This window comes from Helianthus annuus, chromosome 11, assembly GCF_002127325.2.
Source record: "Helianthus annuus cultivar XRQ/B chromosome 11, HanXRQr2.0-SUNRISE, whole genome shotgun sequence".
NCBI classification, from domain to species: domain Eukaryota; kingdom Viridiplantae; phylum Streptophyta; class Magnoliopsida; order Asterales; family Asteraceae; genus Helianthus; species Helianthus annuus.
This window is the reverse complement of record NC_035443.2, coordinates 3,436,321-3,463,473: the sequence shown is the minus strand read 5'-3', so window position 1 is coordinate 3,463,473 and position 27,153 is coordinate 3,436,321. Positions and strand designations below refer to the sequence as shown.

Below are 27,153 nucleotides of genomic sequence, written 5' to 3'. Positions count from 1 at the left end.
TTGAATTAGGAGCGATTATTTTTTCCCTTAAAATTTGGAGACATTATCTGTATGGAAGTAAGTTTACTGTCTATACGGATCATAAGGGTTTAAGATATATATTTGGGCAAAAGGAATTAAACATGAGACAACGAAAATGGATGGAAATTTTAAGTGATTATGACTGTGATATTCAATATCACGAAGGAAAAGCAAACGTAGTTGCAGATGCCCTAAGTCGTAAGTATCATGAAAAGCAAAAGCGAGTTCGTGCTCTTAGATTAAACCTACAATTAGATTTAATGGAACAACTGAAGAATGTTCAAGCAACAGCAATCAAGGATGATACTAAAGGAATGAAAGGAAGGATAAAAGAGTTAGAGCAAGGAACCGATGGAATTTGGAGATTCCACAAGAAATGGATTTGGGTACCTAAGCAAGGAAATTTAAGAGATAAGATTCTAGAGGAAGCCCATAAATCTAGATATACCATGCACCCTGGAAGCAATAAGATGTACCAAGATTTAAGAAATAATTTCTGGTGGATAGGAATGAAAAAGGACATAGCTAGATATGTATCTAAGTGTCTGACCTGTTCACAAGTTAAGGCAGAGCACCAGAAACCTTCAGGGTTACTCCAACAATTAGAAATGCCTGTATGGAAATGGGAACTAATAACAATGGATTTTGTTACTAAGTTGCCTAAAACTAGAAAAGGTAATGACGCGATTTGGGTAATTGTGGATTGATTAACCAAATCAGCTCATTTTCTACCCATGAAGGAAACTTTTAGCATGGAAAGATTAGCCAAGTTATACGTAGACGAAGTAGTATCCTCACATGGAGTTCTACTCTCTGTTGTATCAGATAGAGATAGTCGTTTTACTTCGCATTTCTGGACAAGTTTTCAAGAAGCCATGGGGACTAGGCTGAACTTAAGCACTGCATACAATCCCCAAACAGACGGACAAAGTGAAAGGACGATCCAAACCCTGGAATACATGCTCAGGGCATGTATAATAGATTTTGGTGGAAACTGGAATGACCACTTACCCTTAATTGAATTCTCCTATAACAATAGTTATCATGCAAGTATCAAAGCTGCCCCATTCGAAGCACTGTATGGACGAAAGTGTAGAACTCCAGTTTGCTGGGCAGAAATAGGAGAAAGTCAATTATCAGGTCCCGAGATTATGTAGGAAACCACCGACAAAATAACTCAAATCAAGGAAAGACTGAAAACAGCTCGAGATCGCCAGAAGAGTTATGCAGACAATCGGCGCAAGCCGCTGGAATTTCAAGTTGGAGACAAGGTACTCTTAAAAGTTTCTCCTTGGAAAGGGGTAGTCCGCTTTGGTAAGAAAGGAAAGCTAAGTCCAAGGTACGTAGGACCATTCCCAGTAATTCAACAAATAGGACCAGTTGCCTATCGCTTACAACTACCAGAAGAGTTAGCCGGAGTATATGACGTATTTCATGTATCCAACCTCAAGAAATGTTTATCTGACGAATCTCTAGTGGTACCTCTTCAGGATATAGAGGTAAATGAAAAGCTAAAATTTGTTGAGAAACCACTCCAAATAGAAGACAGAAAGGTCAAGTTTCTCATGCACAAAAGACTAGTACTGGTCAAGGTTAAGTGGAAGTCAAAAAGAGGACCTGAGTACACCAGGGAGCTGGAATCAGAAATGCAGCGAAAGTATCCTCACTTATTTTAGTAAATCTCGAGGATGGGATTTTAAATAAGGTGGGGAGGATGTAAGGACCTGCAAAAATGTCCCAAAACGACCCGTAAGTAGTATCCTGGACCCCCAAAACCCTAATATTCATGAAAAATCAAGAAATTTAGAAAATTGGTTTCACGCGGGCCGCGTAAACCATAAGGTAAGGCTACGCGGGCCGCGACAACTTAAAATTCCTCCGGATAAGGGCTTAGGCCACGTGTCGTACACGTGGCGGACCTACCGGTGACACGCTAGCCCTACACGTAGACTAGGGGGCCCTCGCGGGCCGCGTAAGACCTTGTTAAGGTTTACGCGGGCCGCGTAAAACTTGAAAAGTTGCTATAAATTGCCTGGCCCTGGGACTTGAATCTGTGTTCGAAAATTTAGATCAAAAACGTTTCTTACTGCTCAAATTCGAAGTTTTAAGTAGGGAAACGTTGCTACGAGTACAGGGTATTAACTCGATCACTGCTACGATACAATGTCCGATCGATTGAAACCGGTCCGATGGATGTTTAAGTGTTGCCCGTATTTGGGCTATACTTTGTCATTCGTCGTGAGGGTTTTGATTTCGTGAGCTTATCGTAAATATTGTATTAAGTTACTAACCTAGTTTCGTGTGCATTGTTATTTAACTAGGTAACAAGGCTAAAATCAGTAGGCAAAGTTCTGTCCAACTAAACTTGCAATGTGAGTCATTCTCTTTTTACCAAATTGTTTGCAAAACCCTAAATGTTTTCCAGTTATACTTTGCAGTGATTAAGTCTTTGCTAATCTTTAATTACTGGCAGTATGTGGGGTTTTGTGCAGATTACTACTAACGATTTATCACTGTTAGGTGGGCGAGCCTAACTAGTGATATGTCCACAGTCATAGATTCGGTCGAGTGACAGCTGAACCAGTTAATTATATGATAGGGGCAAATATAAAAACCCCTAATGCTGTAAATTTATAAGAATGTGTCTTTTGTGCAAATTGAATGACTCACCAGTATTTACCCGCTGATAAAATTCTTTTTGACCATGTTTCAGGTGACTTACTGTGAATCAAGGAAAAGTGCTAAGTAGCACTAAAAAGCTTGAAGAGGTGGCTCAATAAAATAAATAAATATGTTTTGTAAAACCAGAGATTTCCTCGTGAAAATTCCCTTTATTGTAAATTATGGGGTTTGTCCCAAATTGTGAAATAAAATAATTGGGCATTTTCAGTTTAAAAGATCCTGTCAAATATTTCCGCTGCCAAATTTAATAATCAATACCACGGGTTTCTGTCCCGCGGCTTCTGGACCGGGGCACACCGGGCCGGGGGCCGTGACATTAAATACCATGCCAAGGGGTGTGAAAAGGAAGGGGGCGTTGTGCAGACCACACTTATGAAAGGGGAAGAGTTGGCGGGCCCCAAGGCTTTCAACCAATCAAATTTTGTCTTTAACTATTTTTCTTTAATGTATTTAACTAAAATATTATTTTATTGGATGGTGGATAGTGAAAACTTGTGAAACCATTACACACAAAGGTAAAAAAACGTGAGTGAGAGAGCTCATGACTACGTAACATTCCAATCCTCAAGTTGTAGTTTGTCCCAACAACCTTATAATCAACAAATTATAGATTGTTTTACTTGTTTTAATAAATATAAAGCACAAATATTCAACCAACATTGAATTTTTGACTCCCGCGTGAATTGATATAGAACGTGACAATGGTAATAAAAAGATTCTCTAAGACGTGTTTTTAAATAATTTTATAAAATATTAACTTAATTCGATAGAGCTTCTAACTTCAATTTTCCTTAAATGCGGTATTAATTCGTTGACCATTTTAATGTTTTTGATATCTTTTCCAATGTCTAGAATATAAGATATAAGCATATACATGTGTATATATATGGGTGTGTATGTATTTCTGTTGTTCACCAAACAACATGACTCGCTCAATGGTTATGTACCAGTTCATTGAGGATGAACGCGTCAGGAATTTAACCATGAGGAAGAGAAAGGCAAGTCTAATGAAGAAGATGAGTGAGTTGAAGATTTTGTGTGATGTTGATGCATGTCTTGTGATGTATGAAACTGACGACAGTCCACCTGATGTTTGGCCATCTCCTTCTGAAGCACATCGAGTGATTCAAAGGTTTAATAAATCGCCAATGTGGAGTCCTAATGCTCTGCAAGATCACTCAGCTTATCTTCAGAAACAAATAGCCAAAATGAAGAAACAGTTGGCAAAGGAAAAGGAGAAGAACATGAAACATTTGATGGTGAAATGTTTGTTTGATGAGAATGCGCTCAGGGAGGTCAACAATCAAGAGGTTTTGGATGGTGTGCGTTCTGCGATTGACAGTGAGATTGAAGCGATTGATGATATGATTAAGGAAGCTCAAGAGAAGGCCAAGAAAAAAATGGTTTTTAGAACCTTCTTTTAAGAAAATATGATCTGTATGCGATCAAATCGTTATGTTTTACCTGAATAAAATGTCCTTTTTCTCTTATTTATCATCAATTAAATAAAATGGCCTTTTTCTCTTATTTATCATAAATTATGTTTGGATTTTGTTTTCATGTTTTTTTACTTAATTTCCTTTTGAAACTGCAAGCTGCATAAAGAACAAGACTGTTTTCATGGATTTTTTCCTTTTCATGTTTTGCGTCAGTTTTTCATGGTTTTTTCCATGTTTTTCATGGTCTTTCTTTATATTATTCATGGAATTTTTTCATGTTATGCACTGATTTTCATGGATTTTTATCATTTGTCTTTTTCATGGATTATTTGACATCAGTCAGCTTTCAGCTTTTCGAGAATTATTTTCTGGATAACAGATATCAGGTGATGCACATATGATCTGGTTTTGGCTTCCTGTGACTGCAGAAAGCTATGAGTATGAAGAACATGATTGTTCATCATTTTAACAATTATTTTGGTTGGTCTTTCTTTTTTTTTTTTTTTCATTTTATTTTTGGATCATTAATACCATTTGGGGTACTGCATTAATTTTGAAATTAATAAGAAGCTAAGTTTTTTCCTTTAAACCGCGGAGGTATATTAAAAACAAATAGCAGCAAAAATCTGAGTAATATATATGCGTTATATGATACGAAATGATACAGACGAATTAAAGCACAATACAAAAAACATATTATAGAATTAAATTTCAACTCTAGGAAAAAAAATATAGTGAAAAGTTATGTGAAGTACTTAAAACGGGTCGATGATTATGATTTTATGCGACGCTTATGATGAAATGACCACGAGTTTGCTCTACACACTTTGCATGTATAGCAAAGATCCTCCATTCAAACTGTTTTCAAAAGAACTAATTTAAAGTTACATTCGCTTTGAAAATAAAAAAGTATTCGCTAGACATTGTAAATTAAAATGTACAATATAACATATTTATGAGATCACGCAAACATTCGCGCACACATGAACAAAATACACACAAGCGTGCACTAACAGTCAAACACATGATACACGCAAACATGTTGTGATATTGATTTAAAATCCACTTCGCTGCAATCACACCACGCATGAAATGTAAGAGCGACAGAAAACCATTGTAATATAAAATCGAACTATAGAAAAATATTGTTAGAATGTATTCTCATGTTTAAAGCTATGATACAAACAAACCAACCTACCCAGTGACATCACACTCGAAATGTTTAAGGCCGGGAAAATCTGATAGAACTAATTTGCCGCTATAATAACGATTTAGCTCTAGTAAAAATAAAACTCATCATCAAAATCAGATTGTTCTACCAGCGGCGGAGATGGTGATATCAGGAACGGTGGTCGCAGTAGTGTCAATGGTGGAGGTGACACGTGCGGTAGTAGCTACCACCAACAATTTTACCAAGTCGAATAGCGACAAATAGCGATAAAGTACCTATATGCTACATAGCGAATTACGATAAAAAACAGGCGGCTATTTTATAAATAATGATACACTAGAAAAAAATTACAAAATTTTATATGTAAATTATATCAAAATGTATATATGATATTTTACATGTATATTTAACAAAAACCTAAAATTTAGCTATTTTATAGCTATATTTAATTGCTATTATATAACTATAAATATGCTATGTTGGTGAGGACATTTTTTTTTATTTTGTTTCCTTTTTTTTTTTTTTGTCTTTTCCTAGCAACCTTTGGGTTTTCTTTTTTTTTTTTCTTTTTTTTTCCCTTAATTTACGTTTTCGGTCTTTATGCTTTGTGCGTTGTTTCTTAAATACCATTATATAACTATAAATATGCTATGTCGGTGAGGACATTTTTTTTTTATTTTTTTTCCTTTTTTTTTGTCTTTTCCTAGCAACCTTTGGGTTTTCGTTTTCTTTTTCTTTTTTTTCCTTAATTTACGTTTTCGGTCCTTATGCTTTGTGCGTTGTTTCTTAAATACCAACTTCTTTTGCAATTTACAGTTTTCATCAACTTTTTAACTTTACGTTTTTACCCCTTGCACTAATTTTTTGTGGTTTTTTTTTTTTACGTATTTTTTCTCATCTCTTGTAATGTACGTTTTCGGCCCTTATGCTTTGTTTGTTGTTTCTTAAATACCAAGTTCTTTTGTAATTTACAGTTTTCGTCAACGTTTAAACTTTACGCTTTTACCCCTTGCACAATTTTTTTTCTTTCTTTTTTCTTTCTTTTTTCTTTCTTTTTTGTGATTTTGTTTTTTTACTTATAACCTTTAATTTTCAGCATTGACTCTTACAACCTCCTAACTTTCTAAATACTTTTTAATCAACTTTTACGTCTTTATTTTTATTTACGTGTCGCTATAAACTTAAGTTGATTAGCATTCACACTGACAACCTTTTTACTTTGTAAAAACTTTTCTAATCGAGTTTCGCACTTGATGTAAGACATATGTCGACATACTTCTGTATCAGATCAAAAATCGGGTCGCCCGCCGCGAAGCGCGGGTGTAACACCCTAGTTTATATTAAAAAGACAAAAATAATAAATAAATTATCGCTATTATCACTATCTATCGCTACAACCCTAATAGCGAGCCTAGACCCATACGCAACGTAGCGCGCTATAGCGGTCGCTACGCTCGCTATTGACAACTATGCCACCAACGACGACGGTGGTGGTAGCCGATATTATGATTAAGTTTACGGGAATAAAATAATTATTTTTAAAACACAAATCCTCTGGAAAAAGAACAACAAAAACAACTTTCATGAGCACAAACTTGTTCATTAGATTTTAATTATTTCTACTAAACAAAAGACCTATCATCACTAAAAGATCCAGAATCAATCTCCAGATGAGAAAAAAAAAAAAAAAACCCATATTCTTAACAATGTTCAGTGGTAGAAAGTTTTAAAATTGATCCATTACAATTCAAGACATTGATGCTTGATCAGATCTGGCCCGCTTTGAAGGGTGTGGGTTACATCCACCGTTGATATTAAATTTGTTAACATCTCGTGCTTCTACTTGTGGCGTTGAGTTTGACTTTTGACTATGCACGTCCGTTGACTTCTTCGTTTTATCTGATATGCATTGATCATCATCATGCGCTGAAGCTTTAAGTTTTTCAGTTGTGTTGGTTGGAGGGGCAGAATCGTCATTTGGATTAGATGATGACGGCTTTACCCTTTCGGTTTCCATTTTTCTTTGTTGCTCAAACATCATTTGGAGGTATTTTCCTTGTTCTTCTATTCGTAACTGTAAGTGTCTTTGGATCTGAATGGAAAAATAGATAAATTTAAGGAAAAATTACAAGTTTTGTCCTTTATCTTTATACCGCTATTCAGGCGGTGTCCTTTTTAACGAATGTTGACAGGCGGTGTCCTTTACCAGGTATTTTGTTGCAAGTTTAGTCCTTTACACCCAACCTAGTTAAAAAACTCTGTTAATTGTTGACAGGCGGTGTCCTTTACTAGGTATTTTGTTACAAGTTTAGCCCTTTACCTAGGTATTTTGTTGCAAGTTTAGTCCTTCACACCCAACAATTAACAGGGTTTTTTAACTGGGTTGGGTGTAAAGGACTAAACTTGCAACAAAATACCTAGTAAATGACACCGCCTGTCAACATTCGTTAAAAAGGACACCGCCTGAAAAGTGGTATAAAGATAAAGGACAAAACTTGTAATTTTTCCTTAAATTTAATGCATATATGACTGGAAAAACAACCGAAAAGAAAACAACTTGACGTACCTCAAGCTGTTCGTGAAGTTGCTTTTGTACTTCCATCTGCAACTTTAACGCATCGGTGAACCCCAAACTCCTACCATCAAAAAGCCGTATACATAAATTTAAAACTTGGCTTAAATATTAAAAAAAAAATAGTAAAGTACACCCATGGTCGTTGTGGTTTACCAAAATTTTGGATTTGGTCCCTAGCATTCCAAAAGTACACGGATGGTCCTGTGGTTTGCACTTTGTAACGCATTTAGCCCCCAGCCAACAAATGTAAAGCTTTTAACATGTCCAAGGTTGGGACTAAATGCGTTACAAAGTGCAAACCACAGGGACCATTCATGTACTTTTTGAAAAAGCTGGGGACTAGATGCGTTACAAACTGCAAACCATAGGAACCATCTATGTAATTTTGAAAAGTTAGGGACCTATCCAAAGTTATGAACCGTCGGCCCATGGCATAACTATACAAGAGTTGTTGATCATAGCTAAATGTCTAAAATACCCTTGTCAATTAATTTCCTTAGCAATCAAATAAATCTAAAATGTGTAGAGAGAGAAACAAACTTGTTTTTAATATCCATTGCTACCATCTCATCAAATGAAGTTGATTTCTTCTCCGATGTTCCTGCATTAAGGATACCATTAAACCAGAGTTTTTCTTAATTAAATAAAAATATAATAATAATAACTGGATCGACAAATAAAAATATTAGATGCCGGTCAAGTTTTATAATGCAGTTGTACAAAGATTACAATTAGGGTGCAAATGAGCCGAGCCCGAGCTCGACCAGGCTTGAGTTTGATTAATTTATGAGAGCTCAGCTCGGCTCGTTGGTAGTTTCTCAAGCTCGGGCTCGGGCTCAGCTCGTTTATTATCTATTAATTAATATATTAAATAAAGAGTGAATTTCAAGGATTGTCCTTTATCTTTATATCCATTTTCAGGCGCTGTCCTTTACGTTCAAAATTGACGAGTTTTGTCCTTTATGTTTTCATATCATACACGTTTCGTCCTTTAGGCCTAACCCAGTTAGTTTTTTCAGTTAAATTTGGTCTTGTGCTTTGCACATGAGGGCATTTTTGTCAATTCAAAGGTTGCAAAATCTTTGAGCTGTAAATCTCCCATTGAACTTATCTTCGAATTGACAAAAATGCCCTCATGTGCAAAGTATACGACCAAATTTAACTGAAAAAACTAACTGGGTTAGGCCTAAAGGACAAAACGTGTATGATATGAAAACATAAAGGACAAAACTCGTCAATTTTGAACATAAAGGACAGCACCTGAAAATGGGTATAAAGATAAAGGACAATCCTTGAAATTCGATAAGTGAAGCCCGGGTCCGGGCTCATTTACTAAACAAGCTTATTTTTAAGTTCGGGCTCAGCTCGTAAACAAGTTTAAATAAGCTCGGCTCGGCTCGTTTACAAGACAACTATAAATAAGGGGTAAATGTTATTAAATATATAAACAAAAAACTAATATTACACTTAAGGCTCGATAAGGCTGACGAGCCTCACATGCCAGGCTCAGGCTCAAGCTCGAGCTCGATAAATAAACGAGCTTTACTTTAGGCTCAAACTTGGCTCAGGCTTGATAAGGCTCGGCTCGTTTCGAGCTTTTTCTCGCGCTTCGAGCAGCTTGCGAGCCGCTCGGCTCGTTTGCACCCCTAATCACAGTATTTATTGTAATTATTTTAATATTATAATGTTCTTAAATGGCTCAGTTTTCAGCAATATTATTACCTTCAGATAACTCTGGCTTGTACCTAGCTGTTCTATATTTCTGAAATAAAAGCAGAAAAAATCAATCTGAAATAGGTCATTACTTTGACTTTGGAGGTCAAACCAACGTTTTCGATCAAATGTTGAGATCAAATTATAATTTTTTGTGTTAAGTGTTAACAAACTCTTCCAACTTTGACCTCAGAGATCAACTAGATGATTTGTCACAAAAATAAGAGTAAACTGCCATTTTGGTCCCTGAGGTTTGTTCACTTTTGCCACTTTAGTCCAAAACTTAAACCTTTTGCATCTGGGTCCCTGTGGTTTCAGTTTAATTGCCATTTTGGTCCAAAAGTGAAATCAGGTCATATTTGTCTTATAAAATCATGCTATTTTGTCTTTTTCCTGATCATTTTGCCCCTAAGGAAAATGACCATTTTTCCTGACCATCCTGCTATTTTATCAAAATGACCATTTTGCCCCTGAGTAAAATGACAAAATAGCAAGATTTTATAAGACAAATATGACCTGATTCCACTTTTGGACCAAAATGGCAATAAAATTGAAACCACAGGGACCCAGATGCAAAAGGTTTGAGTTTTGGACTAAAGTGGCAAAAGTGATCAAACCTCAGGGACCAAAATGGCAGTTTACTCCAAAAATAACTTTCTTACATACCTGTAAATGGCTTTTCACATGATAAATCGTCAAACCGTCAACGTTCATGAGCTTCAAAACACCTTTAGGTGTAGCTCCTTTAAGTCAAACAGCGGAAAACATAAGATCATAAGTTCTCGGAAACAGTATTTTCAAATAGAGTAAATTACAAAAATCGTCATTTATGTATGTCACTTATTGCAAACTGTGTCCTTTGTCTTTAATAATTACAGAAAACGTACTCGATGTTTGTAAACCCTTGCAAGTTATGTCCTTTAGCACTAACTCAGTTAATTTTTGTGGTTAAATCTGACCAAATGGACCCCACATGAGAGTAAAATGACCAAAATACCTTCATGTGGGGTCCATTTGGTCAGATTTAACCACAAAAAATTAACTGAGTTAGGGCTAAAGGACATAACTTGCAAGGGTTTGCAAACATCGAGTACGTTTTCTGTAATTATTGAAGACAAAGGACACAGTTTGCAATAACTAACATACATAAAGGATGATTTTTGTAATTTACTCTTTCAAATATCTATATAAAATTCGTCACTAAAATACGCACGTTCACTGCCACCCAACTTGTTGACTGCTTCAACAAAGGATTCATGGAGTTCTGGCGTCCAACGCATGCGAGGTTTAACGGGCCCAGTTGATGACGGGCTGCTGACTGGACATGCTTCTATACTTGGCCCAAGAACAGGAAGAGTGATTTGCAATGGCTGCACAATAGCACTTGATTTAATATTTCTTTATACATTATTAATAAAAGAGTTAATTATTGTTTCCGTCCCTGTGGTTTGTCAAAAATCACTATCTCAGTCCACTAGTTTAAAAATTGCGACTTCAGTCCCTGTGGTTTGACTTTTGTAACAATTTCAGTCCACCTCGTAACCATTTCAGTCCCTGTACTAACAGAATAAATGGATTGAAATGGTTACGAAAGTGAAACCACAGGGACTGAAATCGTTACGAAAGTGAAACCACAGGGACTGAAATCGCAATTTTTAAACTAATGGACTGAAATAGTGATTTTTGACAAACCACAGGGACGAAAACAGTAATTAACTCTTAATAAAATTTTAAGCAAAATGGTGCCAATTTCGACCCATTTACTTATAAACGTTTTGTTTGGGTTTATTTTCAACCTCAAACGGGTCAAATAACATGTTGCAGCTAACTTGGAAACATGTCAAATGGGTCCAACGCTCTAAAGTAGACCGAACTGTGTTTTATCCGATAGACGCGTACATCCTACTATATATTCTGTCGAAATATTCAGATTATTGTACTACCATAGTTGTTGATGGTGAACAGCGACAAATAGCGATAAGGTACCTATATGCTAAATAGCGAATACAGTAGAAAAAAAAAAATTTTAAATTATAGAGTTAAATGCCATTTTAGTCCCTGTAGTTTGTGCCATTTTGCCAGTTTAGTCCAAAGGTTTCATTTTTCGCCTGGGGTCCAAAAAGGTTTCACCGTTGCCATTTTAGTCCACTGGGTTAACTTCATCCATTTTTCCGTTAACGAGAAGGGCAATTCGGTCATTTTATATATTTTATATGTTGTTCTGTTAACTAGAAGGGCAATTCGGCCGTATAAACTGACCGAATTGCCCTCCTCGTTAACAGAAAAAATGGATGAAGTTAACCCAGTGGACTAAAATGGCAACGGTGAAAACTTTTTGGACCCACAGGCAAAAAATGAAACCTTTGGACTAAACTAGTAAAATGGCCCAAACCACATAGACTAAAATGGCATTTAACTCAAAATTATATGTATATCATATCAAAATACCCTGGTATATACGCTATTTTACACGTATATTTAACAAAAACCTAAAATCCAGTTTTTTTATAGCTATATTTAATCGCTACTTATATTCAAAATAAAAAACTGAAATCCCGCTATTTATCGCTACATACCCTGTAGCGACTTTCGACCTATACGCTGCGCTATTCGCGACCATAGCGACCGCTATTGACAACTATGTGTGCTACTATTGTTTTTCCAGTCATATTTATCGCATTATTTACTAACAAAAAAATTGACTCCTTTCAACCGAACCCTGTGTTGATGGTGAATGGCGACAAATAGCGATAAGGTACCTATATGCTACATAGCGAATACAGTAGAAAATAAAAAAATTAAAAATTATATGTATATCATATCAAAATACCCTAGCTATATGTAATCGCTATTTATACGCTATATACGCTATATACGCTATTTTACATGTATATTTAACAAAAACCTAAAATCCAGCTATTTTATAGCTATATGTAATCGCTATTTATATTTAAAATAAAAAACTGAAATCCTGCTATTTATCGCTACATACCCTGTAGCGACTTTCGACCTATACGCTGCGCTATTCGCGACCATAGCGACCGCTACTGACAACTATGCGTGCTACTATTGTTTTTCCAGACATATTTATAGCATTATTTACTAACAAAAAAATTGACTCCTTTCAACCGAACCCTATGTTGATGGTGAATGGCGACAAATAGCGATACGGTACCTATATGCTACATAGCGAATACAGTAGAAAATAAAAAAATTAAAAATTATATGTATATCATATCAAAATACCCTAGCTATATGTAATCGCTATTTATACGCTATATACGCTATTTTACATGTATATTTAACAAAAACCTAAAATCCAGCTATTTTATAGCTATATGTAATCGCTATTTATATTTAAAATAAAAAACTGAATTCCCGCTATTTATCGCTACATACCATGTAGCGACCTTCGACCTATATGCTGCGCAATTTGCGACCATAGCGACCGCTGTTGACAACTATGTGTGCTAACAAAAAAAATTGACTCCTTTCGACCGAACCCATTTTGACCCGTTAACAAAAAAGTAGCATACCTTGGATTCTAGAGTTGGAGCATCAACATCAGCCAAAATTTCGCTCCAATTCGAGTCAATATTAACATCAACGCTCATAAAGTCAACTCCCCATTTCTGCCAGTCGGTTCCCGTTCCCCTATCACGATCACCAACAGGAAGCAAACCATTTTGAGGCTCGATTTGTAAGCTCCCACCACTAACATTTTCGGGAAATCGAAGAAGATCGTCGAGTGATTCTGGACCCCACGACATTGCATTGTTTTGACCAGTCAAACCAACAAAAGCTGATGGAGGATTCTGTGATGACATGGCTCCCGGTTGGCGCATATCGTTCAGCTGGTTTTTACTAGAGGGTTGAAGACATACGGGAGCGTGTTTCCATCTTGATCCATTCATAAAATCTGCTGCGATATTTCGAATTATTGATCCGATAGCCTCTTTAAAGCCAAGTCAACGCACAACTGGGTAAAAGTCAACCCGATTTAATACTATTCAGCAGTTTGTCATTTCAGTTGTAATGCGTCTGAAACAAAGGTCGATCATCATCATTACATTTACTACAAGCTAAGTATTTAATGCGGTAAAAAATTGGTTATCGGTAGAGGTGTACAAAAAACCGGTTTTAGAACCGAAACCGAGAAAAAAAAAACTGAAACCGGTTTTTTTTAACCGGTTTTATAACCGAACCGCCGGTTTGTGACCGGTTACTAATCTTGATCTGAAAAACCGGTTAATAACCGAAACCGGTTTTAAAAAAAAAAACTGATTAAAACCGGAAAAAAAAACCGTTTTTTTTTTGGGAAAAACTGGTTAAAAACCGGTCCTAACCGGTTACACCGGTTATTGTTTTGGACTTGAAAAACCGGTTAGTAACCGAAACCGGTTATAAAAAAAAACCGGTTTTCGTTTTGGGTGAAAAAACCGGTTCGGTTAATAATAACTGAACCGGTTTTTGAAAAAAACCGATTTGTACACCTCTAGTTATCGGTCAAGGGCCGATATTTGAGATATCTGTTATCGCGGTGAGATATCGGTGGGATATCGGCAAGGTTTAAAAGAACGGAAATGAGTTTCGAGGCGTTTTCCCTTCGCCTCACGAGGCGAAACGAGGCGTAAGGCCGAGGCGGGATTAATAAATTAATATAAAAATTATATATATTATAAAAAAAATAATAATACTAACTAATTTCATCGTCAGATTCATCAAAATCATCAAAAACATACATAAAAAGGACATGAAATGCTTGAAATTGACACAAAAAAGTCAAAAACAACTATGAAAATCCCATGAGGCACACCTGAGGCGCAACCTTTCTTAGCGCCTCAGCCCCTCTGAGGTGCATATGCAGTAAAAACCCCATGAGGCGCGCCTCATACTCGTTTTTTTGGCCGTTTCGCCTCGAGGCGCGCCTTGAAGCGCACGCCTCAAGCGTTTTTTAAAACTATGGATATAGGTAATATTAATATCATGCTGAATTTATATATAATTATATATAGCAATTTGAGACTAACACTTCAGTATACTTTCCTACCATTAACAAATTAACAAACACTAACAGTTGTAGCAACTAGGAACTGATTAAGACTTAAAACACTAATAGCAGCCATAAGAAGAAAGACGAATGGTAGAACTAAAAAGAATGGTACTAATATCCGGAAAATCGGTGATGTATCGATCAAATATCGGTCAATATCGCCGATAATATCTATACTGGTATTTTGCACCGATATCTCACGAGGGGACAGATAACCGATATATCAAACTACTTAGACTACAAGCATCAAGGATTAGAAAAGGCTCTTTAATCCAAAAAAATAGATTAAAACCATAAAAATAAACAAGGAATAAGCCTTTAAAAATTAATGAAACAACTTAAGATTGCTGCAAATTGTTAATAAATTGAAGCAATATATATCACTTACACTTTAGTTTACATACTTACAAAAGGGGTTGTTACTTACACAAAAAATGTAACTTACATAATTCAAACAAAAAGGGTTTAATTAACAACAAACTAAGTAGTTAATGCGGTAAAATATTGGATATCGGTCAAGGACCGATATTTGAGATATCGGTTATCGCGTGGGATATCGGTAATTTTAATACCATGCTAAATTTATATATATAGCAATTTAACACTAACAATTGTAACAAGTAAGAACTGACTAAGACTTAAAACACTGACATTTAACAGTAACAACTAACAATTAAGACTTAAAACACTAATAACAGCAATAAGAAGAAAAATGAACGGTAGAAATAAGAAGAATGGTACTGATATCGGGAAAATCAGTGATTTATCGATCCTATATCGGTCAAATATCGGACAATATCGCTGATATTATCGCCGTGGCGAAGCTTGAGATTTCCGACCGGGGGGTCGAAAACGTATACACCCAAAAATTTCTATACGAAAACTACATACCCTCCACTAGTAAGCGAAAAGTTCGGGGGGTCGGCCGCCCCCTCCCGCCCCTTAAAAGCTTCGCCCATTTATCGGTACCGATATTCTGACCAATATTTTGTACCGTTATCTCCGCAGGGAACCGATAACCGATATATCAATGATATATCGGGATATTAACTATATAGAAAACAAATTAAAAAAAAAAAGATTCAAACAAAGGCAAAAACTTTATAAGCAAAAAGAACATCATGATGCTAAAATAGTAAAACCAACTTTCATAATTCAAGATTCCCCCAAATTCAAACAAAATTAACACAAAATCAAACCTAAAAAGGTAAAAATCATTTGCATCAATCATACCCACATGATCAACTTCTAACAATTAAACAAACACAAACTATGCTTCTCAATTGTTTTTTTTTTTTTTTTTTTTTGGTCCCCCAAAATAAAATTAAAAAAAAATTAACACAAATCAGCAAACACTGAATATGAAACCATGATCTGATGGGTGTTTTGGGTTTTGAGAGTACGAGGTTTGGATAAACTAACCTTGATTTCCTCGAAGAAGAGACAAAAGGGGACGTACGGAGCAAGGAAGATTAAAGGCCCCAATAATCCCCAATGAAAGGAGTTATGTATATGCAATGATGAGAGACAAAACACAAAGGTTTTTTTTTTATGCGTGTTTGTGCACTTAAAGAGTTTGTGGAAATGATCTTCACCGTTGGTGTGGATTGCTTTTTCTTGGAGTGGAAAATGGATGGTGGGGATAAAAGAGGGTGTTGGGTATTGTTGCTTAGTCATGTTTTTTTTATTCGGTTTGTTAACGAGCTGAGCTGAGATATCTCGGTTTGTAAATGAGTCGTGTCGAGATGACTTAGTTTATAACTGGAATATTGGATTTAAATAACTATAACTTTCATCAATTGGTTGATAACACTTTTAACTTTTGATGTGTACCATATCACTCTCAATTTTCAACTTATTGGCTGATAGCACTCCCAAACTAACTGAACTTTAACCCAGTTAATTAGTTTTTACTTATGTGGCATCTGAAGTGGAATTTTTTGATGACATGACGTCTGACTTAGCTTTTTTGATGACGTGACATCTGACTTTGCTTTTTTATGACGTAGCAGTTAACGTGACACTGGTTTGGTGACGTGGCAGTTGATGTCACCAAATTGGGTTAGTGTTGGTTTAGTTTAGGAGTGTTATTGCCAATAAGTTGAAAGTTGGGAGTGGTATGGTATAAATCGAAAGTTAGGAGTGTTATCGGCTAATTGGTAAAAGTTGGGGCTATTTAAATCTAGTATCACTTAATAAAGTAGTCGAGCTCGAGAAAAAGCAAGCTCGCTCGTTAACTAATTCCCCATGTCGCCTGAATCCTAGCCATTGTCACTTGTCATCTGTTGGTTACCCACCTTATGTCGTCCTCTTGGACTACCTTCCCATTATCACCTACACATCAACAACTTCTCTCCCTTCTTTCTCTCTCTCAACCACTTATTTTTGTTTTGATTCCTCACAACTCATTAGCAAGCGCACTATTCATCTTCGTCTGCTCAATTTATAGTCGAGACATATCTATACTTGCTTGACCATCGATATGCCACCTACTCCTCCCGCCATCCCTTACTTCGTTCATCTATCGGTCCTCACATTGGTCATCATGACCACTGCCAATTTCGACTCTTTTTCTCATTGTAAACAGTTGCAAACCAGCACCGCAAAACCATCACCACTACTATTTCAGTTTTTTTTTAAATCAAGCGAAGTAGGCTTGCTCAGTTTGTAAAATAGTCAAATTCGAGCTTCATTTTTACTCAATAGAAAAATTCGAGCAGACTCAAGGTGTCCTGATTTGACTCGATTTGACTGACAAATTAAACTATATTGAACAATTTTTTTTAAAGACTGGTATGAATCGGTCGGTAATACTGGATACCGGACACGAGCCTTGTAAAACTAGAATGCGGTATACCTTATGTAATTGTGGTATTTTCGGTTTTACCGGTTTAAACCTTTGATATTAAGGTAATATTCTATATTTTCGGTAATTAACCAAGTCTCTTCCATTCTAATATTCCATCATTGTTGGAACTGTTACCCACCTTATCCAATGTAATATTGTTTATAATTAATAAAAATACTCTTAAAATGCTTAATATTGTATAAGAAAATAAGTGTTTTTTTTTTTATAAATCATGATTAATTACATAAATTCTATTTGAGATTGAATTATTTTTTTAAATAAAGTTATATTTTATGGAATTATAGGATTAACTAGTAACCTAGTTAAATCGAATAATATAGAATGCTACTAATACCAAAGTCAATTTATTCAATATAAGTTTTTGTTTAAATTAAACTCAGGGAACATTTAAATGATATGCATGCAAAATATACAAATAACAAAACTTGTAAAAATGTAAGCAAACCCCGTCTATAAAATTGTTTTCTTAATTTAGTAGCATACTAGGTTAGAACCATGTATGCTGAATAAAAAGCCAATTCAAAATGAAATATGGTAATTCCTTTATAAATGAAAATGTGGATTCTTTATATATTTTGTATTTTATAATTCAAAATTGAATTAAGTCATTATAAATTAGTCAGCCGTAGTATTGGTTTATTAATGGAATCTTGATTTCATTTTTATGATTTGATTTTATTAAATAATCAATTCTCTAACTAATCGGTCATCTATTAATTAATATAATTCAATAATTCGAAAAATATATTTTGTAAAAGTTACTGAAATATTTGTTATAAATTAAAGACTACTAGTAACTTTATGTTTTGCAATAATTCAAAATATAAAAATCACATCTTTATATTATTGCTAAGATATAGATGGTACAATATTTTGAAAAAGTGTAATATTTGCAATAAATTTGCACAAATATTTCAATGGATTATTTAATTATATTAAATAGTAATCACCATTCCAATCGATGGATATTGTCTAAATTGAATTTATTTTTCAAGCCCATTTTCATTTTACTTTTATAAATTAGTTTATTAATCTATATCTTATACTTAGTAATCCATTATATGTTTCATTCATTCATACAATCCTTTATATTCTTTTTGAAATGCTACTATTTGAGATTTTAACCAACCTAAATGCTATATCAATTCATCGCTTCAAATATATATCCAGAGAATGGTTAGAGGGGCTATCATCCTTTCATCTTGGTCTGAATCAGTTTACATACGTAGAACATTATCTGGTAATATGTTGAAAACTATGTGGTAATTGTTACCATTCATAAATCACATTGTTTGCATATATTATTATATACGATTAACATTGAATCATATTATATATATCCCCACACATTTTATAAAACGGACCATTGTAATAAAATTAATAAAATATTAATATCCTTAAAAATAGAGCGACCCGTGGGTACCACGGGTTGTAACCTAGTTTTATACTAAATAATAAAAAATTACATCTTTAAAAACCCGTGTATTGCACGAATTGAATAAATACGTGTATTACACCGCTTGAATACGTATAATGTAATCTGTTAACATATACAGTCGTCAATATATATTTTTGAAAAAATGAACTTTGATGTACTAATATCGGAAAGAGAGTTTAAATCTGAGTGTTCTACCAATGGCTTCATAGTCCATTGGTATCCATGGTGGCGGGATAAGGCTTAGTGACCATAAGGTCCTGAGTTCGAATCTCACAAGGGGGTTTTCCCAAAAATGGGTTTCCTCCTGAATTGGTGTATAAGCATTATTGCCTAGTGGGGATATGATCGCGTGGTACCACTGGTGGCATGATGATACTCCAGTGGTCCGTGAGTGATCCAAATTTGCCGTTCAAAAAAAAAAAAAAATCTGAGTGTTCTAATAATTAATGGAGCATTAAAACTTTCAATTTAAGATCATCCTTTAGCAAAGAAGTGGGTGCATAGAGAAATTCATAAGGTGCAGTTACTACTATAATCATATTTTTTATTTTTTTATTTATGACTAATGCAATTAATTAACAAATATCTTTATGACTAATGCATTTAATTAACAAATAAAGTGCTTTTAATATATCCACATTAAAAAAAGTTAATTCAACTGTTCAAAAATAATTATACTATTTCTTTATTTTCTAATGAATATCTTTAATCTTTAAACAAACTAGTTAAATTTCCTTCCGCGCGTTGCGGCGGGAACCCAATGACTACAAAACGCGTGTCAGTAATGGCAAGCAGATACCGAATATCAGAACATAAATAAAAATGTCGTGAAAAGGATAGTCAATCCGTCCTAAAAAAATCGATTTTAAATAACCTAATATATAATAATAGGACCCACACGTCCTAGACGTTGGAAATTCGGTTGTTTTCAGTTTAGTTATTACAGTGCTAACACGTTAAAATATGGATGAGCTCGGTACCTGTAACGGCACCGAAAGTACCGATTCAGAAAATCATCGAAATTAGGTACCGGCACCGAAAATGCTCGGTACAATACAGTATGGTATTTGAAGGTAAAAATCAATAAATATAGGTATGGTGCTAGACTGGTGTCAAACCGAAAGTAACGATTCTAAAAACGCTAAAAGGTGGGTACCAAATTGGAACCGAAAATGTTTTGGTATAGTAAATTTGGTACCGATACGATACCGGTTTGATTACATGATTTGATACGATTTGCTCATCAATAATCTAAATATCCAAGTTAATTTTACATGCTACAATTCATTCATTACGTAAAAAGACAAAAAAATAAGGCAAAATAACTTGTTGTGTATATAAAACCTCATTCAAACGAAATACAGTTTACTTACTGTGTGTATGAAAAGTAATCTAAACTGTGCAATTACCTGCATTGCTACGTTGCTACAGGATTTGATGAGCTCGGTACCAACGGGTATCGAAAATACCGTTACCGAAATCCCAAAAAATGGATACCGGTACCGAATATACCTAGTAAAGTACGGCTTGATACGGTCGGTATTGTTACGGCACCGGTATTTGAGGGTAAAACCCAATGAACACCGGTGCCGAACGGATACCGAAAATACACTCATTTTGATACCGATACTGATACCTGATACTATTCATTTATTTCTATTTTTATTACTTTTAATTAAATACTCTGTTAAATATTTACTACTGTTCATTGAGTTCACTTTTTAATATTGACTACTATTCATTGAGTTCACTTTTTAATATATAGGGTCAATAAAGTGCTTTTAATATATCCACATTAAAAAAACAGTTAATTCATCTGGTCAAAAATAATTATACTATTTCTTTATCATAAAAAATTTACTATTTCTTTTTTTTTTTTTTTTGATTTTTTTCCTTTTTTTCATTTTAACCCCGTCAAGTTTTGCATGCTAAGTTTTATGTAGAGTCAAATATAATATGTTTCGATGCTTATTTTAATATATGGTTTCAGTTGGTTTACATTTTGTCAATACGTTTTTTGTGCTCATTTTTATGCATGTTTTTAGTTGGTTTACATTTTTTCATATATAATACGTTTTCACTAGATGGTATAAATTTGATTTACTTTACGTTTCAACGCTGCCACGCGCGGTACTGACATTCTTTTCTTACGTGCTTTTTTTAACTACGTGTTGGTACAGATCCAAGTTAGTTTACGTTTTGACATGAATGGTCTGCAATTTGTCATAAGTTTTGTTTGAAAACGAGTCGAGTCAAATATAATATGTTTTCGCTTGGTGGTATATAATTTCGACTTACTTTACGTTTTAACGCCACCGCAACCCACGACGGCATTCTTTAACTTAAAAACATTATTTGCTTACGTGCTTTTTTTAAATATGTTTCTGTATAAATCTAAGTTTGACTACGTTTTGACGTAGTTTTTTCTACAATGAGTCATGACAAATATAATATGTTTCCATGCTTATTTTATGTATGCTTTTAGTTGGTCTACGTTTTGATATAAGTTTTGTTCAGGAAACAAGTTGGGTCAGATATTTGACGGTACAAATTAGAGTCTCTTTAAATTACGACACTACCGCAATGCGCGGCGGATCAAAATTCTAGTTATAAGACAAATTTAAATTCGAGTCTTATCATTTATTAATGTCTATATATAATGAATATCTTTAATTATAAAAAAAATAAGTATTTATGATTAAGTAGGAGATAATTAAGTAGAGTCAAATAAGTAATTATAATGAATACCTTTTTTTGCCTATCTATATAGCCCGTGTGATGCGACAGGCACAGTAATGTACACTATTGGGGTGGTGACTGGTGCCTCTGTAGCAACACCCTTTCCTAAACGTTGGCTTGTAAGGCTAGGGGGTGTGGTTTAAAGCCCATAGGGGGCTTTATTACGCCACGCCAGATCCACCTAGGCGTCACGTCATATGTGGGGCTTTAAAGCCCATTCCTTTAACTTGCATGCAATGGTTTAAAGACCCCCTATTAAACAAAATAAAAAAAAAAAAAAAAGATTTGATTGGTTGAAAAAAATGAGCCCCACCTGCACACCTTTAGTGGTAAATGTCTACTTCACTTCTAGTAGATTTCTCTAGTTCGAATCCAGCTTCTATTGGTTTATGCGTTGGGCGTTTAAAGCTACAATTATTGGTCGGCCCGAGTTTTCGGTTCAAAAGCACTAGGGTGGACCCTTGCAAGTTCTCATGGTTAGGGCACTCGGGGCGGTCCCGTTATACACGTTCATCACGCGTTGAATTGCAACGGAACACCGCCGCCGCTACTTTTTTCACGCGTTATTTTTTTAACGCGTTGAGTGTATCACGCGTCGAACTTTGGAACAAATTTGAACTTTGGACGACGAACCCTCCAATTTGACGAACCATGCATGACGAACCTTTAGTTATTTGACGAACCATGCATGACGAACCATGCAATTTCAACTAATTGCAGACAGTTGGTATTTTTATTTTTTAATTGCAGACGAACCCTCAATTGGGCTTTTGGGTTGTTCATCAATTTGGGCTTTTGGGTTGTTCATCAATTTGTGCTCGGTCATTAATTTAAAATAAAAAGATTAGTGAAATTTAATTTAGTGTTTAATTTTAAAATGAAAATTAAAAAAAATTGGGAGTGATAGAATTCCATCACTAGTGATTCCACCCCTCCTACATTTCTATCACTAGTGATAGAAATTTGGTTGATGACATGGCATGATTTGATTGGAGAGTGAGAGTGATAGAATCCATCACTAGTGAACCACCCCTAGTCCCCTTAGGAACTCCGTTTTATTTTTGCCTTGTAAGTTATATAATAACATGTGTTTCTAAATGTTTCATGCTTGTTATTGTTTATATGGTTTATTGACTAAATTGACAAATACTGAAATGGGCTTAAACTAGTGCTTTAAAGTTTAAGTTATGCACAAAAAGTGAGTGATTTAATCTCATGCAAAATATTAAGAAGTTGGAACGAACCAACATCCAAGATCTAAAGCATAAAGGCCCAAAGTGATGTGGACTTTCAAATTCTTCCAAATCTTTCTAAATAGACTCTTAATGGTTAAGACCTCTTCTTACCGGTTTAACACTTAATGGTTCAGATTGTTTCTTTCACGAGCATATGTCTGAATGGTTCAGACATTTACCTCTGAATGGTTAAGACCTCTTATACGAATTGGTCAAACATTTGCATCTGAACTGTTAAACATTATACTGTCTCTTAATGATTCAGATCTCTCTTACTGGTTCAACGCTTACCCATTTAGAAATTGCCAACCAACCTCAGTTGTAATAGGCGGTTACACGAAACTACAAAGATGATAAAAAAATAATATCCTCTCTTTACATATCGTGTTTTGGTTATCTACGTTTAGTGGATTTTGCTCTTTCATTTGAGAATGAATCAAGACCAAAGTTGGTTTCTTTAGAACACCCGATCGACCTTCGACCTTCATTTACATTCATCGATGAAACAAGCACTTCAGGCAAAGAAATCGCATGCGAAACTGAAATTACAATCATGTGTGTTTAGGTATTAGCTTGTCGTGATACATTCACCGCGCAAAAAATAGAAGGATGCATCCGATGAAACAATGGTCAGATTTAAACAAAATCAGGCGAACGAGCACCAATCGTGGCCTGAATTTAAAGGGGTCACTAAACTAGCCAGGGGCGACGTACGGATAGGAATTAACCGGTACTTTAACCGAAACACGAACAGTTAATTTCGTAAACTCGAATCAACCTCTTATAAGGCTTGCATGTGTTATAATCAGTTCAAAACGGGCTGTTTATCGAGCCAAAACCAAACAAATCTGGCTGACTCAATAAAGTTGGGTTCGAGAACAGGTTCAGTCTCAAGCCGAAAAGATCCGTTTAAGATTTCGGGTCAATTATCTTAAGAAACACAAACATATCATTCAAGCTACAAAACAAGAAAATTCAAACACATAATAACTGCTGCTGCTGCTGATTCATTCAACAATTCTCCTTAACCTCACCACAATCTTCAATAACAACCTTTGCTTTAGTCGAACCGCTATCGGATCCAACCGATTCCATCTCTTTCACAACGCTATACCCATCAACAACCTTGCCAAACACCACATGCTTCCCATCGAGCCATGAAGTTGCCGCGGTGCATATAAAAAACTGCGACCCGTTTGTGTTCGGGCCCGCATTAGCCATAGAAAGAGTCCCGGGGCCCATGTGCTTTAGTTTAAAGTTCTCATCGGCAAATTTGGCACCGTAGATTGACTCACCACCGGTCCCGTTACCCCTAGTGAAATCACCACCTTGACACATGAAGTTAGGGATGATTCGGTGGAACGCTGATCCTTTGTAGTGTAGGGGTTTCCCGGAAATCCCGATCCCCTTTTCACCGGTGCAAAGAGCACGGAAATTCTCGGCGGTTTTTGGGGTGACGTCAGCGAATAGTTCCATGACGATTCGGCCCGCTTTCTTTGTTCCGACTAGAATGTCAAAGAATACTTTTGGGTTCGTCATTTTTTGTCGCGTGATCTGCAAATTTGATGCAAGTTTGTAGGTTAATCAAGAAATTAACATAAATTGAGCAAAGATCCTCACTTATGTTCAAATGGGTTCATTTAAGTTAAATGCTATTTATTAATGGGTAAAAAAATTAGGCGAAGTAGTCAAAAGCGAGAAAGACGAGCAAGACTGACAAGCACACATTCCGGCCAAATTTTGGCAAAACAATCAGCCTGAACATGTAAAGCGGTCCAAAATCGAATAGCGGCCAAGGTCCGCTATATGATATATAGGTTATAGCGATGGTATAGCGGTGATATAGCGGTAATTTTTATACCATGCATAATTTATGTATATATATATATATATATATATATATATATATATATATATATATATATATATATATATATATATATATATATATATATATATATATATCTATCTTTGAAAAATATTAATAGTAATATCAAAATTCATAATAATATCATTCCATTATCAAAAACCTATCGCAAATCAAATACTAATAGTAACTTTGAAGTATTTAATTTAAGAATTAACACAATTAAACACCGTTACTGCTATAACCGCTATAGGACACCGCTATAGCACCACTATAGTACCGCTATAGCACCGCTATAGCGGTATTTAGCGCCGCTAATAGCGGAACCGCTATAGGCCACCGCTATTTGGACCGCTACACACCCTGAGGTCCACTAACCGCTATAGCACCGCTATAACACCGCTATAGCACCGCTATTGACTGCTTAGTGTTTGAAACAGCTAAAAATGATCTGAAACATCCAAAAATGGCCTAGAACCATTCTAAGAGCATTCTCATCCAAACCATCAAAATATGTGAGGGGTAGTTTTTATATTATAAAGGGTATAAAAAATGGTTGTGAGTGGAGGAGAGAGAAAATGTTACTGTTAATCTGTATATTTGGGGGGGCACTGTTCATCCAGTATAATTTTTTTAATATATATTGAAAGTGGTCGTGAGTGAAGGAGAGAGAAAAATGTAATGATAATATTATTTAATTGAAAAGGAGAGAGAAAAAGTATTTGCTTTTAGTGAAAATATATTGATATAGGAGTTGTTTTTTAGTGGAATGTATGTATAATTTGATGGATTGGGTGAGAATGCTCTAAAACATGTCTACAAGACTACAACCCCTAAAAACGGCTTTGTTAATACTGTGCGTCATTCTTAAAAAAAGCCCTCGCTTTTTAAGCACCTACGACTACCTACAAACTAGGTAAACTAAAAAACTTTAGCTAAAAATAAAACGGGTCAAACGGGTTAAAACTAACCCATGGCATAACCATGTGTTTGAATCACCTAAGAAAGCAGAAGCATATCAATTAACAAGTTTTCTAGGTAAAGCATAGTTCGTAAGATCACTTAAGGCAGTTTTCGTAAATTAAAATCATAGACACCATGAATGAACTAACACCTTTATCTTCGAGTGCACTTAATACATAACAACTTTTAGACAGAAAGCTGCAAGAGCCGCATAATACACTGATTTAATAAAATATCAAACGAAAATGAAATAGACGGTTACATAACTCTATACCGGATTACAGACTTAAGGGGCTGTTTGGCAAGTTCTGAATGGTTAAGTGCTGAATCAGTAAGAGGTCTGAACCATTAAGTGTTGAACCAATAAGCAGTGGCGGACCCAGAAATTATTTGTTGGGGGTGCGGATGAGTGGTTCAAGCATATTTTCAGGGGGTGCGGTCGGGTTTTTTTCCTAAAAAATACACTAAATTTTTTTTTCAAGGGGTGCGTCCGCCCACTCTGCGCTTTACCTAGGTCCGCCCCTGCCAGTAAGAGGTCTGAACCATTAAGAGCCAGTATAATACTTAATCATTCAGAGGCAAATGTCTGACCAATTCAGATAAGAGGTCTTAACCATTCAGACTCACGCAAATGTCTTAGGGGCTGTTTGGCAACTTCTAAATGGTCAAGTGCTAAATCAATAAGAGGTCTGAACCATTCAGAGGCAAATGTCTGTACCATTCAGACATCTGCTCGCAAAACAAACAGTCTGAACCATTAAGTGTTGAACCGGTAAGAGGTTTGAACCATTAAGAGCCTCATTAAGAGGTAAACAAACAGCCCCTTAACCATTCAGACATCTGCTCGCGAAACAAACAGTCTAAACCAGTAAGAGTTCTGAACCAGTAAGAGCTGAAACAAACACCCCTTAAAGCAAAGATACAAGCGCTTCGTAACGTTCTCGCACTTCTACACCTAAAATTGATTATTTCGACAAAAAGTAATCTGAAATCCGAATCACACTCCCTTCTACTCTCCAAATTAACTGTTTTGAGAACAATTAACCTGAAAAATCATAATCACTGCTCCCAAAACACTCAAAACAAATAACCCTAACTCAAATTCGAAACAACCAGTTTAAACGCACATCCAAACACTCTTTAAAACCACTGCAACTACAAATTCAACAGATTTAAACCTAACATATCAATAAGAAACATCAATTATACATAAATCTTCAATTTCGCACAACAATTGAAGGATTCACACAGGATAAACAAAAGCTAGGGTTAAAAAGGAAGAACGATGATACCTGTAAATCTGTAATAGCCTCAGCAACAAGTTTGGAAGTATGAGGCTGAGGGGGTTTTATTAGGGTTTTAACTTTTGTATGTTTTTGGGTATGGCC

General features: G+C 35.3%; 2 protein-coding genes across 4 annotated transcripts in view; both read right to left on the bottom strand.

The window, feature by feature from the left end:
* Positions 1 to 16,213, bottom strand: part of LOC110889184 (protein PHOSPHATE STARVATION RESPONSE 1) — a 46,201-nt gene extending 29,988 nt beyond the window's left edge. For 2 of the 3 annotated variants that reach the window (XM_035979495.1, XM_022136689.2), the window contains exons 1-3: positions 16,077 to 16,213; positions 13,138 to 13,642; positions 10,815 to 10,971 (exon numbers count right to left, since the gene is read on the bottom strand). In XM_035979495.1, coding sequence (XP_035835388.1) covers positions 10,815 to 10,971; positions 13,138 to 13,515 — 535 coding nt within the window. In that variant the 5' untranslated portion in view covers positions 13,516 to 13,642; positions 16,077 to 16,213. Of the gene's footprint in view, positions 1 to 6,868; positions 7,406 to 7,879; positions 7,950 to 8,428; positions 8,490 to 9,610; positions 9,651 to 10,267; positions 10,345 to 10,814; positions 10,972 to 13,137; positions 13,643 to 16,076 lie in introns of those variants that run through there. The other variant, XM_022136690.2, reaches the window with a different exon arrangement.
* A 7,480-nt stretch (positions 16,214 to 23,693) lies between these two features.
* LOC110889182 (peptidyl-prolyl cis-trans isomerase CYP19-3) lies at positions 23,694 to 27,153 on the bottom strand. The gene is made up of 2 exons (XM_022136686.2): positions 27,058 to 27,153; positions 23,694 to 24,489 (listed from the first exon to the last, which is right to left on the bottom strand). Exon 2 carries the CDS (start codon positions 24,472 to 24,474, stop codon positions 23,947 to 23,949), a length of 528 nt encoding a protein of 175 aa, XP_021992378.1. The 5' UTR covers positions 24,475 to 24,489; positions 27,058 to 27,153; the 3' UTR covers positions 23,694 to 23,946.

Excerpts from the sequence above, each read along its gene's own strand:
- LOC110889182 (XM_022136686.2), bottom strand. The coding sequence starts at position 24,474 with ATGACGAACCCAAAAGTATTCTTTGACATTCTAGTCGGAACAAAGAAA.